Source organism: Rhincodon typus, chromosome 45, assembly GCF_021869965.1.
Source record: "Rhincodon typus isolate 14 chromosome 45, sRhiTyp1.1, whole genome shotgun sequence".
NCBI lineage: Eukaryota > Metazoa > Chordata > Chondrichthyes > Orectolobiformes > Rhincodontidae > Rhincodon > Rhincodon typus.
This window is the reverse complement of record NC_063376.1, coordinates 1,520,084-1,535,728: the sequence shown is the minus strand read 5'-3', so window position 1 is coordinate 1,535,728 and position 15,645 is coordinate 1,520,084. Positions and strand designations below refer to the sequence as shown.

Below are 15,645 nucleotides of genomic sequence, written 5' to 3'. Positions count from 1 at the left end.
CGGCTAGTCATGTTTACAGCCACCTCTAGCCAGCTGTTAACCGGCTAGTCATGTTTACAGCCACCTCTAGCCAGCTGTTAACCGGCTAGTCATGTTTACAGCCAGCTGTTAACCGGCTAGTCATGTTTACAGCCAGCTGTTAACTGGCTAGTGAGCTTACAGCTGCCTCTAGCCAGCTGTTACGCAGCATAACTGGGACACAGTCAGCTATAAGTGATCATTAGTCTGATGTGACCCAGCTGGCAATGAATACAGAATCTGGTGGAACCAGCATAACCAATGTTTAGGGTGCAGTAACTAGAGGCTCACATAGCTACCTAAGGATCTAGCCACTGCAGCCAGCGGCAAAATTGATGTGCTCCCAAAGGTTGTTAATGTGACGAGAATGACATGAGTACATGCTGGTTAGGATCTGGGTCACCAAAGAGTCGCTCTGTGTAAGCCGTTTATGAAATCAAAACAAATTAACAGATGTAACTATTATGATATCCGCAACAGTGACTGGCTAGGTCAGTTATCGAGCTGTGGATAACCTAAAAGAAATTAACTTTTAAAGTAGGGCAGTGTTCTCTTCTCCCAAATTCTTGGCAGGAGCTGAGGGTCAGTGCTTGAGAGTGCCATGCTGCTGATTGGCCTGCCCCTCTCAGGCAGTGAACAGATGCATTATCTGCCCCTTGGGAGGTGTAAAATTATCATGTGTCCCCTATTTGAAGAAGAGTGGTGATGTCCTTTGTCCCTGACTAATATTTCTCTCTCAAGCAGTAGTGAAGGACTGATTTGTGTCATGTTATTGTTTATGGGATCTTGCTGTGTGCTAATGATCTGCCAAATTGAAACATAGCCTCATGCCTTCAAAAATATTTCCTTGGTGATGAAGTGATTTGGGACATCTGGAGATGATAAAAGACTGCAAAAATTCAGGTTCATTTTGATATAACACACTCCAACCTGCTGTTCTGTACGAGCAAGTGCTTTAAAATTGAGGCTGTTAGCACAGGCTGCTTTACACACAGCTAGCTGTCTTAGGTCAAGAGCACTGTATTACAGCACAGACCTGTTTTTGAAGAGCATAGTTTGTCACCATACTGTGTACAGTAAGTGATCCGTACAGACTGCAGCAGACAGCCTCTCTCTCAGATGTCTAATAGTGACAGATTGCAGTTTACTGGTATTTGAAAAAATCTGTCACCTAGCAGCATCAATCCCTCTAAACTGGGTATCAAATTCCAGCTGTTGTCTATCAGTCCCTGTTTGATCACTTGGTTTGCCAAGCTTGTTAATGCATTGATTGCACAGTATAAATCTAACAGGCTCTGCAATTCTAGCAGGGAATAGCTGGTGATGGTACGCCCTGGGAACTGTCCTCTGATGTAGTCCTGATCTATACTGTCGCTATCTTCCTGTGGCTTTTGCAGTCAGACTGTCAGATATGTGATGTGTAAACAAGTGCAAAGTATGTCTAGGAGCATGTGCACACATAAGTGTCTTGTATAACATCGGGTCTGATTGTGGAGGATTCTCCCCCTGCGTGGTAGATGTCTGTCCATTTGCATCTAATAGAGCCACTCACCTATAGGTAGTTATTTCAGCGCACTGAGGCTGTTCTCCCCGCTATTTTAACAAATCTGTACTTGTTCAGTGCTTTCTTGGCGGCATGTTTAGTGATTCCTCCGGTCAGACTGCATTGTTTTTGCCATGTCACTGTGGTTAGACCTCCAGATCTGGCTCTTGTTCTCTCTTTCTCACCTTATCTCTCTATCCAACCCACCACTTTTTCTTTTTTAAAAAGGATTGTACATTTTTGTAATTTTAACTGAGGGTGAAGAAGCAGTGATAAAGCAGCCAAAAATGTGGTGCTAAATCTGGCAATTTCAGGGCAGTCGCAGGATGTTTTGATGGGGTCGTTGTCACAGAGTCTGCCATGCTGTTGATTCTGAGTCAGCTTGGCTCTCTAACCTGATGCTGCAGTGCAGCATGTCAGAGGTGTTGAGCCGGGCATCTGTTTACCCCCCCTCAGGGGTGACAACAGCACAATATTTGACACCTCCCTGAAGAAGAGCATGTGAGTTTACCTAGTATACTGGTCAGTATCAATCAAATAAAATTTAGCTGGCTGTTAATCAATTGTTAATGGGGTCTTGCTGTATGCAGTTCACACCTTTGCTACGTAACAGTGATGCACTCCTTTAGTCGTTTTGCTGTAATTTACGGTTTGCTCTTTTGGAAATTAAACATAGATGTTCATTGCCAAGTTTGATTGGCAAAGCATTTAACATTTTAGATGCATTCCTGTGGAAATGTCTCCCTCTCCCACCTATTCAGTGAATCCATTTGCTTGGTTATGAATCATTGTGGGTAAGGCCTAATTGCAGCCTGATTTCAGGGCTGTATATTAGTGTGGACAGATGGGCCTTGATCTGCCCGCATTGCTGCTTGTTCTAACTCTACCGATGATCTTCATTAATGAGTGAATTATTTTTGTGGCAGCCACAGGGTGAAACTCAGAATGGGGGAATATAGCCAAAAGCAGAAGTAATACTTCCTCAAGATTGCCGTTTTGTACGAAGAAGGTCAGCTGGCAGGTTAAAATGTTAGTCCTAAAGGAAGGTATGTCTCTTAGGTGCGACTTCTTGGGGAGATTGAACTGTGGGGTTCCTTCGGTTTGTCGCTTTCTTGGTTATTTTTGCTTTCAACTTCTATATTTCCTGTAATTGAGAACCCAGACAGCGGTTTCACTTTCCTTCCCATGGCCGTTTTGAAGCAATACTGGGACATCGCTCTACTTTCTGCTTGGCCTTTTGCTCAATGGCTGTGTCATTTGCACGTGATCCAACTGGAGAGGAAGTTAGTGTTCATTCCACGCTTCTGCAGCAATGCTGAGAGCACCAAGTCATCATTGTAGAAAGCGATCACCACTGATATCATGGGAACCATTCAAGTGACACTGGCCCAGGCACAGTGTTGTCAGGAGGTGAAAGCGACCTGATTCCTCCTTATTCTGAATTTCCTGCCCAAATCAGAAGCTTGCTCCAAGAAAAGCTGCTGCTTAGGGAACCAGGGCATTCCTAAACTGTAGTATCTTGTGGGTATCAAAAATATCGGCCCTGCCAGTGGACAAGGTGAAGGACAGAGTGACGCTGAAATTCAAAACAAAGAACGATGTTGGTATTTACTTGGCTTGTAACTAGGGCCAGCGTACAGATTATCACATCAGAGAAAATTCCATTGGGAGCCCTGTACCTGCCAGTGCTGCATCCTGTTGTTGTGCAGCTCTGAGAATGCGGCCTTTCGGGCTTAGCCCAGCAGAGATGCTGTAGCTATGTCCCTGGCTGGCTGTTAGGGTTCATGTTATCTTACACGTAAAGACGTTTAGTCAGATATTCTGATGACGAGCGCTGTTAATATTGGGGCAATGGGTACCACGCAGTTCCTTTACTGGTCTTGGGTTCACCCTGTCTTTCTTACAGCATTTTTTCCTAGGTCTGAGATAAGATGATTCGTATGCATATTGCAGTCTTCAACTTTGTCTTTAGTTCAGCTAGAAAAACAGCCTAAAGGTTGAGGTTTTATTTAACACCTGTGTGTTTGGCCTGTACAGGTGATCGTGGAGAAGGCACCAAAGGCCAGGATAGGGGACCTTGACAAGAAGAAGTACCTTGTACCATCTGACCTGACAGGTAAGCCAGCACTGCCTGTCTCTCCACAGACATGACATCCACCCAATTAATACCAGCAGCTTCAGGGACCGCCATTGTTGTGTTCTGGACCCAGTGCGGCTGCATCCACCTTTGTATCTTTTACCACATAATATCCACCACATCCATAGCCTTATTTGACAAATCCTCTGTTTTAATGGCTATGTTTGAACCCCTGCCATTTATCTTCAGGCCGATGTTGAGGAACTTTTCCTTGACTTTGAGCCACTTGAGTCTGGGAATGTATATGGAATGTGGGAATCATTGGCCAGTATAACACTCAACTGAGTAGCTTGCTGGCAGAATGCTTAAGTATGTTTATTCAAAAGGTACTTTTTGATTTTTAGGGGCTTTTGTTTTATTCTGTGATCTCCAGCATTTGTTGATTTCAGACCCTAGTTAGCTGATTCTTTGAAAGGTTTTAACCTGTTCTCTCTCTTGGCAGTTTTTTTTCCCATCCTTGCAGCCACTTCCTCTATCCCATACCCCTTACCATCAAGTCATTCAATCCACCAGTTCTCTTTGCAGCATCCCTCATCTCTGTCAGTAACAAACACAGGAGAAAACCCACCTGCGGTGGGAGAGGCAGCTTCTCCTAACCCTTTCCTTCCATTCGATTCACATGAATCAGCCTTCACTGATTGCTCTCCCTCCTAAATTTTTGATTGGCAGTGGATTTGGCAGCTGCCCTCAGTTTATTTTGACTCTTTCTTGTTAGGCTATTTCAGGTAAGGATGACTGAATTCCCTGGCATTAGAGATGGGGATTTCTGCGAAAGAGTTTCCTGGTCACTGTGACGAAGATTAGTTTTCAACCCCAGATTTGTTCATAAATTCAGTTAAAGTTTCATCAGCTGGGTGGGATTTGAACCTGTGTCCCCATTACTCTGGGGTCGTCTGGAATTTACTGGCTCAGTAACATCGACCTTACCACCTTTCTTCCCTAAACGCAAGCCAGGAAAATATTGAACCTACCCATGGGAATTGGCAGCCAAGGATTTTCTTTTGTAGATGTATCTGTATCCTGAATAAGCTCTGGAGCTAGGGGAGGTAACTGCATCTTTAAATGTGCAGCCAAATTGGTATGAAAATTCACATTTTGTTGGTTGAAGGTGGGTTTATCACCTTTGAGGTTTATTGAACTCCACCTTGAGCTGCAGTGAGCACCTACTTTTGTTTGTCGTCTTGTTTTTAAAAAAAAAAGACTCCCTACAGTGTGGAAGTCAACCATTTGGCCCAGTGAGTCCATGCCAACCCTCCGAAGAGCATCCCACCCAGACCCTCACCCCTACCCTATCCCCATAACCCTGTATTTGCCATTGTTAGTCTGCCTAACCTGCACATCTGTGGACTGTGGGAGGAAACTGGAGCAACTAGAGGAAACCTGCGTAGACACGGAGAATGTCTGTGTGGTGTTTGCGCAGTTGCCCAAGGCTGGAATCGAACCTGGGTCTCTGGTGCTGTGAGGCAGCAGTGCTGATCACTGAGCCACTGTGCTGCCCCAAATAGTTTACTTTCTAAAGCAATTGTTTTTGTGGGAATACCTGTGTCTGCTCCATCCATTACTGTGTGGTATACGTGTGTGTGTCAGTCCTCTTCACTCTAAATGGCACATTCTCAGACAGATTTGGTGTGTAGCATGTTTTGGTACGGAAGCCCATTCCTTGTGTTTTTTTTCAGCGCTCTGCTGTGTTTGTTGCCTGCTGATTTACTGATCAGTTTTTTTTTGGCACTGCCCACATTGATTTGCTGGACTAATTCCCGTGTCTCTGCCTTACCCATGAGTCGTCATGTTTCCCTGTCTGGCAGTACGTGTCATACAATTCAGTCACGTGTGCCTCTGGAGCACAGGGAGAGGTCAGCTAAATGCGAAAAGGGGAGGCTGTTAAAGCTGGCCCTGCAAAATGAAAAACGCAACAGCCTAGTTGGCAGTGCCTGTTAAACAGCCAGCCAATTAACCCTTTCCCCTCTCACTCTGCAGCTGTGGTGATTTCTGACATGTTGCATGTTTCAGGCTGAGCACCTCCAGATTCTCCCCTGATTAATATCTGTAATCAGCACTTTGAGATGCTGTTGATACAGCTTTGTAAGCGTGCTGTTCGCCTTACAGACTGGATCGATGTCAAGAATCTGCAAAGGTGGGAAGGGCCAGAATGTGTCACTGTCACCTTGAACTACAAAGGTTGTGAAATTCACTAATAACACAACTTAAAGCTTTTCTTATCTTAACACCCAAAGCATTCAGAGTAAGGTATGCAAACTGACAAAGCAGATTGAGTAAATGAATATGATCTCAGCCATTATGGAAGCATGGTCACAAGGCAACCAAACTGGGAAGGTAATATTCCAGGATATTTGACCTTTTGGTGGATGGAATAGCTGGTGGAGTAGTTCTGTTATTAAGAAATGAAATGAGGAAATTTGAGAGATGATCTAGACTCTAGAGTCCGTTTGGGTGGAGGTAGAAAAACAGCAATGGAAAGAAGACTTTTGTTAGTTACCAGACCCCCAAATAACACCCATCCCATGGGAAAGGCTATAAGTTGACAAATTGGAGCATGTAAAAAGAATAGAGCAATAATTATAGGTGACTTTAATCTTGTTGGTTGGGTAATCAAATTGGAAAGGGTGGCTATGACAGTGAATTTGTAGTGCATTGGGGATACTTTTCTGGAGCCATAGTTCATGGAACCAACCAGGATGCAGGCTGTTTTATATCTAGTAATGGGTAATGAAGTGGGTTTAATACATGATCTCCGTGTGATATATCCCCAAAGTAGTGATTACGGCATGATAGAATTTAATATTTAGTTTGAGTGGGAAGGAAACAACTCTTTTCCTTAAAGGGAATTGCAATGAAATAAGGAATTGTGTGAGCTAAAGTGAACTGAGCGATTGCTTACTGTCATTCCTGTTAATCTAACAGTGGCAGGCATTTAAGGAGGCAATTCATGACTCTCGGCAAAAACACATCCCAGTCTGGAGGGAAAGATTCTAAGGAATAAATCAACCGTGACTAGCCAAGGTCGTTGAGGAGGATGTTGCGTTAAATGGAAAAGAACATAAAGAGGCCAAAGTTGCTAATAGCCCTGAAGACTGGGATAAATTCAGAATCCAGCAAAGGAGGACTTGATAAAGACAAACTACCACAGCAAACCAGCAAGGAATATGAGAACTGACTATAGGATCTTCCTTAGAAATATAAAAAGGAAGAGACATAAAAGCTAGGCTTGCCCTGCAGCAGGTGGTGACGGAACCAACAAGGGGGGAAAATACATCCTTTCCGTAACAATCTGCCGGCTGCAGACCCATCTGTCCATGACAGTATCAGTAAGAGTGACCATTGCACAGTCCTTGTGGAGACGAAGTCCCGCCTTCACATTGAGAATAACCTCCATCGTGTTGTGTGGCACTATCACCGTGCTAAATGGGACAGACTTTGCACTGAACTAGCAACTCAATACTGGGCATCCATGAGGTGCTATGAGCCATCAAAAGCAGCAGAATTGTACTCCAGCACAATCTGTAACCTCATGGCTCAGTATATCCCCCACTCAACCATTACCGTCAAGCCAGGGGATCAACCATGGTTCAATGGAGAGTGTAGTAGGGTATGCCAGGAGCAGCACCAGGCATTACTGAAGGTGAGGTGTCAACCTGGTGAAGCTACCAAGGGATACTTGCCAAACAGCATAAGCAGCAAGTGATAGAGCCAAGCAATCCCACAACCAGTGGATCAGACCTAAGCTCTGCATCCAGTGGTGGACAATTAAACAACTCGCTGGAGGAGGAAGCTCCACAAATATGCCCATCCTCAATGATGGAAGAGCCCAGCACATTAGTGCAAAAGATAAGGCTAAAGCATTTGCACAGTCTTTAGCCAGAAATGCCGAGTGGATGTTCCATTGCGGCCTCTTCCAGTGGTCCCCAGCATTACAGATAGTGGTGTTCAGTCAATTCAGTTCACTCCACGTGATATCAAGCCGTGGTTGGAGGTGCTGGATACTGCAAAGGCTATGGGCCCAGACAACATTGCAGCATCAGAACATGATATCTCCCTACATGGGAGAGTCTAGGACCAGAGGGCATAGTCTTAGAATTAAGACATGCCACATAAAGACTTTGGTGAGGAACTGAATCTTTGAGGATCAAAAGTCTTTGGAAATCCTTGTCACAGAAAGCTGTGGGAGCAGAGTCCTTGTGGGTATTTAGGGCTGAGAGAGATTCTTGATCACTCGGGCAATCAAGGAGTCCCTAAAATGGGCAGGAAAGCAGACATGAGGAATGTCAGATCAACCACGGCCCTGTTGAACGATGGAATAGGCTCGAGGGGCCGAATGGCCTACGTCTGTTCCTGTTTCTTAGTGTTGTCATTGCTGAGAATACTCCAATGTCCAGTAATTGCTAAGACCGTAGAGGAAGTTGGCATCTTTGTAGGGATTGATTTAAGTTGGCTAAAACTGAATTGCAGTGTGTTTTGTTTGCTTTTTGCTCACTACTTTGTGTTTCTGGCCTTCCTTCAGTTGGACAGTTCTACTTCCTGATTCGAAAACGCATTCACCTGAGAGCTGAGGATGCCCTCTTCTTCTTTGTAAACAATGTCATTCCACCGACCAGTGCAACCATGGGTCAGCTTTACCAGGTCAGTCATGGGTGCTGGTACTGATGGGGAGCTGTACCAGGGTGGTAGTGGATTCCAGTGCCTGCAAGTGGCGGAGGGGATGGTGCACACAAGCTGTACGAGGTTGGTAATGGGTGCCAGTGTCCACGCCAGCATTGCTGCTTCCATTTGAGCACTTCCTTCAGATTTTATCTCATTTCACTTTTAACAGCTTGATGTGCTTCCACCTGGGAACTGCACACCAATGAAGAGCGTGATTGGCCAATTTGAGCCCTCCAGGCTTGCTACAGCATTCAGTATAATTGTGACCTCAAGTCCACTTTCCCTCCATACCTATACCCTTTGACTCCCCTATAAATTGAGAATCAATGAGTCCCCTCCTCTACTTCTCTAGAAAATAATGGTATAGACTCTTATCTATGTGAGAGAAGACAATGTCTCCTTATCTTGACTTTTAAATAGGAGACCCCAAAATTAATACCTCTTGTTTCTGTGTGCGTGTCTTGTCTTCCCCTTGCCCCGCAACAAAAAAAGGGGAAAATAGTTGCTTAATATCTACGCTGTCAAGTTCCCTCCGTATCATCTGTGTCAGCCAGGGTGTGACTCATTTGTCTAAACTTCAGTGGATACAGATCCAGCCTGTCCAATCTACCCTAACAAACACGCTTTGTCTTTCAAGGAAATCCATTGTGAACCTTCTCAGAGCTGTTTCCCATGCAGTTATACCTGTCCTTAAGGTGACCATACATGACTGCATGTACACATTATTCTGAAAGCAGTCTTGCCAGTGCTGTACACAACTGAGAAAAACTGCTTTGGCCTGAACCATCCTGTTAAGCAAAGGAGACGTGAAGACTGAATTTCTTAAAAAAAAAAAAAAAAAAAAAAAAGTGCAGGCAAAGCAAATCCTAGAACAAAATCTGTTTGTCAAACCTCAATCTCATTTGCAGCCAATTTCCCTCTGAATGTTTTGCCAAAACAAACTTGATCTGAGATTTAGAAATGTGAGGGTGGTTGTTGACTTTTATAATGTTTTATAATGTACAGGATTGTGTTCAGATGTGATAACCAGATTACCTCTGATATTGAATGTTGGCATATTTCTTGTAGCTCTGTGTAGCACCCACGCATCTGAGTCAGAAACACATGGGTTTAACTGTGAGGCCTGAGCTGGTAGTCTCCTGCGGCATCGAGGGAGTGCTGCACAGTCAGAGGGGCCAGCACTGGGGTCGAATGTAAAACAGGGGAGGGTGGGGGAGAGACCTTTTCTGCCCCCCTCCTGATGGATCCCATGTTACTGCTTGAATGAGAGTAAGATATTTCTCTCTGGTGCCCCGGCCAATATTTATCCCTCCAGTTGTGTGAATAGAGAGCTGCCTGTCAAATTGTTCTCTGTGCAAATTGCCCTGCGGTCACAACAGTGACTTCACTTCACAAATCTCGGAGCTCTGGGACCATCTGGGTGTGGTGAAAGGCGAAATGCGATCTGTTCCCCAGTTCATCGTCTGGGTGGCTTGCAGCCCTGTCATACGTGGGTGATTTGAACCCGTGGTGAAGCCTTAGCTCGAGTATAAAGAAATTTGGGTGCGGGTTAACTGTTGCGGCCTGTTCACCACCTCCCCGTTTCTGTTTCTCAGGAGCATCACGAAGAGGACTTCTTTTTGTACATCGCCTACAGTGATGAGAGTGTCTACGGAATCTAATGTCTGCTTTGCTGCTGATGGCTTCAGAGGCTTTGGTGTTCTCTGGCTCTGCACTTCCTGGTGTGTTCTATAAATGCTGATCATTTTTGTGTTTCTGTCATAACCTGGATAAATGGAGATGGGGGGTGGGGGGAAGGAATTGTGGGTTGGGGGCGGGTTGGGGGCAGCAGGAGATGAAGTAGTCCTTTTTAAATGACCTGTTCTGATGTGTCAGTTTCTGAGCTCTTACTGTTATGGTTCCTGCAGTCCTGCTTCTGGCTGTTTTGATTCCCTTTAATTTTGCCGGGTTGAAGGGGGGGAGGGGGGTTGGTGGTTTGTGGGGGTTAATTTTTCTCCCTGTATTTTTCGTTCACCCTTAATGTCAACTCAAAGCTGATTGGATGAGTCTTTCGCCAACTGTGCCGTATAGCTGCCAAAGGACACACCTTATGTACCGTGGAAGCTAATAATAAAACGCCAGTACACAGTGCCTCCGTATTGTCTCATTCATTTTACTTCCAGCCTGTTTTGTTTCCTTTCTTCCATGAGATGTGGTTTCTTGTTGCTTCTCAATTGACCTTGAACTGAGCTGTGGGTCTAGAGAGACATGTAGGTCACACCAGCCAATAATGACACATTTTGAGGGACATTAGTGTGATCTGGATGTTTTCTTTTTGTGGTCTCCGTTCTGAGATTTGAATTTCAACTGTAGTAGTGACTGTGTTGAACCCACATCCCCAGAGCATGAGGCCAGATCTCGACTGCTAACTGAGTGATATTACCACTGCACGCACCATCTTGCCACATCTGTCCTCCCCCTTTTCATAGAATCCCCACAATGTGGAAGCAGACATGACATCTGTACCAACTCTCTGAAGAGCATCCCACCCAGAGCCACCCCCTTACCCTGTCCCTGGAACCCTGCATTTCCCATGGCCTGCACATTCCTGGACACTATGGGACAATTTCCCATGGCCAGTCCACCCTAACCTGCACATCTTTGGGCTGTGGGAGGAAACTGGAGCACCCGGAGGAAACTCGGATCGGGAGAGCACCCTCCAGCAACAGCGTGGAATCAAACCTGGGTCCCTGCCACTATGAGGCAGCCGTGCTCACCACAAAGTCGAGCTGATAGAATTGCAGCTGTACTGGAATAGATAAGCTGGGGGCAGTTAACAAGTGGAATGTTACAGGAAGCACATGGGAATCCATTGTTCTGCAGACGTGTTGCACTCTGAGCTGTCTCACTGCAGTTGTAATATTGGCAAGGCTGAAGCAGTCACAACCATCTTCAAATGAAAGTGCAACGTAGCTGCTCCATCTCGCCTCCCCAGCATCAGAGAAGCCAGTCATCAGCTAATGTGATACACTCCCAAGCGTTATCCGGAAATGGCTGAAGGCAGTAGGGGCTGACTACGTTTTAGCCAGTCATCACCTCATTGGTCAATAATCCCTAAAGTTAACGCCTTTAACGTTAACACTGATTTCTTTCTTCACAGACCTGCTGAGCTTTTCCAGCAACTTCTGTTTTTGTTCCTGATTTACAGCATCCATGGTTCTTTTTGGTTTTTAACCTCCTCAGTCAACCCTTGATCAATAGGAAAACAACAAGATTGTCATTAGTGCTATAAAGGAATTCATTTGGCAATAATCTGCTCGTTACCTTCAGTTTGGGTTCTGCCAAGTTGATTTAGCTCCTGACTTTATTCCAACCCGTGGCATGATCAAAAGAGCCCTGGAGTTGAAAGTGACAGCCCTTGATATTGAGGCAACATTTCACTGTGACATTACTGAGGGTGTAGACTTGCGACGATGTTACCTAGCGGGGTGACGAAACGTCTGCAGTCAAACACACCGGATCAGTGAGCAAGGTCTACAACCTCATCCACAACCCGAGCTACAAATCTTCTCAAAAGCTTTAGTCATTACGGAGTTCTAGCGAAACTGGAGTCAATGGGAACTGAAGGAGGAGTGTTATCAAAGGGAATGAAGTGTAATTATAAAAAGCTTGTTGTGTATGTTGGAGGTCCGTCATCTCCCCACTCCAGGACAGCAGTGCAGCAGTTCCCCTGGCTCGGTAATTTCTAATCCACCTGTTCAGAGAGTTATGACATTCCTCTGGAGCAGGTGGGCCTTTGACCCAGGATCTCCTGGCTCAAAGGTAGGGGTGCTACCACTTACAAAAAAAAAACAGAGTTCCTTAGGATATTTTAGCCTGTTCAGAGAGACCTTTGTCACATTTCTGGAACAGGTGGGATCTGAACCCAAGCCTCCCAGCTCAAGCGGCCCTCTGGGTTGTGTCTGAGGCCCATGAGTTTTCAGTTGCTCAGACAATGACCGTCCCTCCGTCACTAGGTCAGGAGTGGGTGAGTAGGTTAATGAGTGATCAGTCACAACTTGACCAAGCAGGCCGAGAGTATTCCATCCCATTCCTGATTTGGCTTTTAAGTGATGGGGTCTTCAGTCATTGAAGGTGTCTGGGCCTGTTACCAAGCAAGACCCAGACAACATCCGGCCTTTACTTGATAAGAGGAAAATAACCTTAGTGTGGCACAAGTGCCAATGCCCATTTCCCACCGAGAGAAAGTGAGTCTGTCTCCATTTGATATTCATTGGTGTCACCGTTGCTAATTTCCTCTGCCATCAACGTCCTCTGGGGGATATCATTAACCAGAAGCTGAACAAGACATGTAAACGCTGTCTGCAGGAGCAGGTCAGAAGCTGGAGACTCTGCAAAGCCTTCACACTCCTGAACAGTGTTGGAATACTCTCAGCTTGCTTGGATGAGTATAGCTCCAACCACGTTGAAAATGCTTGACACACATCCAGGGCAAAGTCAGCCTGCATGGTTGGCACCCCTGGCATCCAGGGCTGGATTGCCGTGCGTGTGCTATCTACAAGATCCTCCATCGCCAATGCAGTGAGGCTTCTTCGGCAGCAGCTTTTCAGCGTAAGGGAGTGCGAATGGAGTGTTGGACAGTCTCACAGAGGGTCTGTGCTGCCATTGTGTGGCGCTGAATGGCTAAACCATCACAGGTAAACACATGATGGCTGCAGATAAAAGGGGAAGAGCTTTCCTTTTACCAACTGCTCTCTTTTTTATTTAAACCATCTGGGCACTGCCCCTTGTGAATGCCAGTTTGCCTGCCTCTTGGCTCCATATCGCTGGAAGCAAATTTGTTGAAATGTTATCATGAGCCGGTTTTTCCTTCTCCACTCAGGAGACTGCAGCGGCTGACTGAGCTGAGGCCAGTTCACTTTCTCTCAGGAGGCTTACAGTGCAGGGGACGCTGTTCAGTCTTATCATGTTTTGTTCTTTCTTTCTCTCTCCCCTCTCTCTCCTTCTCCTCCCACCCAGCACAATACAGCGTGGTAGTGGTAATGTCTCCCCTAGCTCGACACTGTCTTCCCCAGGCAGCTGCCTTAATGTGGTGCGTGGCAGAGATGTGCCCGTGTCTCTGTAATTTTGCACCTCTCCCGTTTCCACTGGGATTCCTTTTTAAATGAGGCAGCGTCATCGAGAAAATCTCAAGCCTCCGCACTGATCTGATTGAAAGCGAGTGGCGTTTTTTGCAGTCCTCCCTGATCTTGCCCTGTGTCATACGTGTAAAAGCACGAGCTAAGAGCATAAATGTTCTGGAGCGATGAAACCTCCCGAGGGCTTAAAATCCAAGTTCAGGTGAGTGCAACTGATTAGCTCACTGGCATGTGTTACCAGTGGTGGCTGTGGCTGTGCCTCTCCCAGGGGGCATTAGTTTTACATGTCAACTTGGCATTGGGAGTAGGGTTTGGGGTGAGCATGTTGCAAGTTACACCCTTGCAGAACTGCAAACTCACTAAAAATGTTGGGTGTCTCTTAATTTTGACACACGGAATGCAAGAAGGGGCAGAAAATATTCATCGCTTAGCCCTTGCATTAAGTATTGCTTCGGGGGATGTAGGTGATGCTGGCAAGCTTGTCCATTCCTAATTGTTTGGAGTCAAACACATTGCTGTGGGTCTGGAGTCATGTGTAGACCAGACCAGGTAAGGATGGCAGATTTCCTTCGCTAAAGGACATCCGTGCATCAGATGGGTTTTTAATGCAGAATTAAAAGTCTTGCTATAATTGGTTGATACGGACTTGGGTGATGGCATTATGGTCTGGATTGGGTGGGGGAGAGGAGGCAGCAAAAGGAAGTCTGTATCTCCCTAAGGGTTTTTGAGTTAAATGGTGCTGTACTGAACTCGGGGCAAGAATGATGCTCTGAACTGGATCATAGGTCCCCACTCCTCATTATCTCCCTGTTTCCCATGCGGAATTTTATCCGGGCCCGGTCCCTTGGCAACTCTGTTAGAGACTTGTTCTTCATGTGGCCCCAGGGCTCATCGCATCAAGACCAGCAGGAGGCCATTCAGCCCCCTCCTGTTATTCGATCAGATCGTGGCTGAGCTCTAGTGAAACAGCCTTAGTCCTGCATTCCCGTGTTACCGTTCAATCGATCTCCCTTTAAAAGATCTCAAAGGTTGTATTTGTTCGAGCGGCGTTGGCCACGTTCATCCTGTTGCAAATGAATCCTGCTGTTATCTGATGGTTTGTTTGTCACTGCTGAGCTAACCCCAGCATTGGAGCATGTACCTGAGGGCATTGAGCTGGGATTGACCTCAGTGCTTCAGCCTCTGTAGTCCTTCCCAGCATTCTGAGCTAGGTTCCCAGGGTGACTGTCACCCCTCACGTTCCGAGCGGCAAATTTCATGGCATATTCTACAGAGACAACGTAGCTGACTCCAATTCCCTCCAGACCCAGCAGTTAACAACTAGAAATGGGAACTTTGACAAGCCTCGAAACCCTCCTGCTTTGTGTGAATGCGACCACCATTTGACATAGCAACTGGGCATTGGGCCCAAAACCATTCCCCACCCCACCGTCTGAAAAATACCAAGGAGGAACGGAGCAGTTAGGATGAGAGGCCACAGACCAGAAAATTACTGTTTTGTTAAACAAAGATATTAAGGGATGTGGATCAAAGGTCAGGCCACAGATCAGTCATAATCTCATTAAAAGGCTGAATGGCCTTCTCCAGTTCTCGTGTCCATCAGAGTCTATGGCTCACCTGACTCGAAGCATCCTCCATTTTAATCATTCTGCCATTGGCAACCAGGTCTTCAGCCTGAATCCTCCACATAAATCTCTCTGGTGCTCTCTCCTTGACAAGACTCCTTTATAACCAATACCTTCTGTGGTTTGGGGTCAACAGGTCAGAGAGTGGGAATTTTCTGTTGAGTAACTCCCCTCCTGACTCCCCCAAAGCCTCTCCCACCATCTACAAGGCACAAGTCAGGAGGATGATGGAATACCCCCCACTGGGCCTGGATGGGGGCAGCCCCAACAACACTCAAGAAGCTCAACACCATCCAGGACAAAGCTCGGCTGGCACCACATCTACTGCGTTTTAACACAAGCTTCCTTCACTAATGTGCAGTGGCAGAGGTCTGTAACATTGACAAGATGCACTGCAGTGACTTACCGAGTCTCCTCCTGCAGAACCTTTTCAAACCCAGGACCGGGTCATCTGCAAGTTCCCCTCCGAACCACTCACTGTCCTGGCTTGGGGACATTTCCATCCCTTCAGCGTCACTGAGTCCAAATCCTGGACACTACAATGGA

At 46.1% G+C, this 15,645-nt stretch overlaps 1 protein-coding gene across 1 annotated transcript in view; it reads left to right on the top strand.

Annotated features, from left to right (window-relative positions):
* Positions 1-10,487, top strand: part of LOC109925439 (gamma-aminobutyric acid receptor-associated protein) — an 11,331-nt gene extending 844 nt beyond the window's left edge. The window contains exons 2-4 of the mRNA XM_020525380.2: positions 3,599-3,677; positions 8,218-8,336; positions 9,953-10,487. Of these exons, the coding sequence (XP_020380969.1) occupies positions 3,599-3,677; positions 8,218-8,336; positions 9,953-10,018 (264 nt within the window). The 3' untranslated portion in view covers positions 10,019-10,487. The remainder of the gene's footprint in view (positions 1-3,598; positions 3,678-8,217; positions 8,337-9,952) is intronic.
* The last annotated feature ends 5,158 nt before the right edge of the window (positions 10,488-15,645 follow it).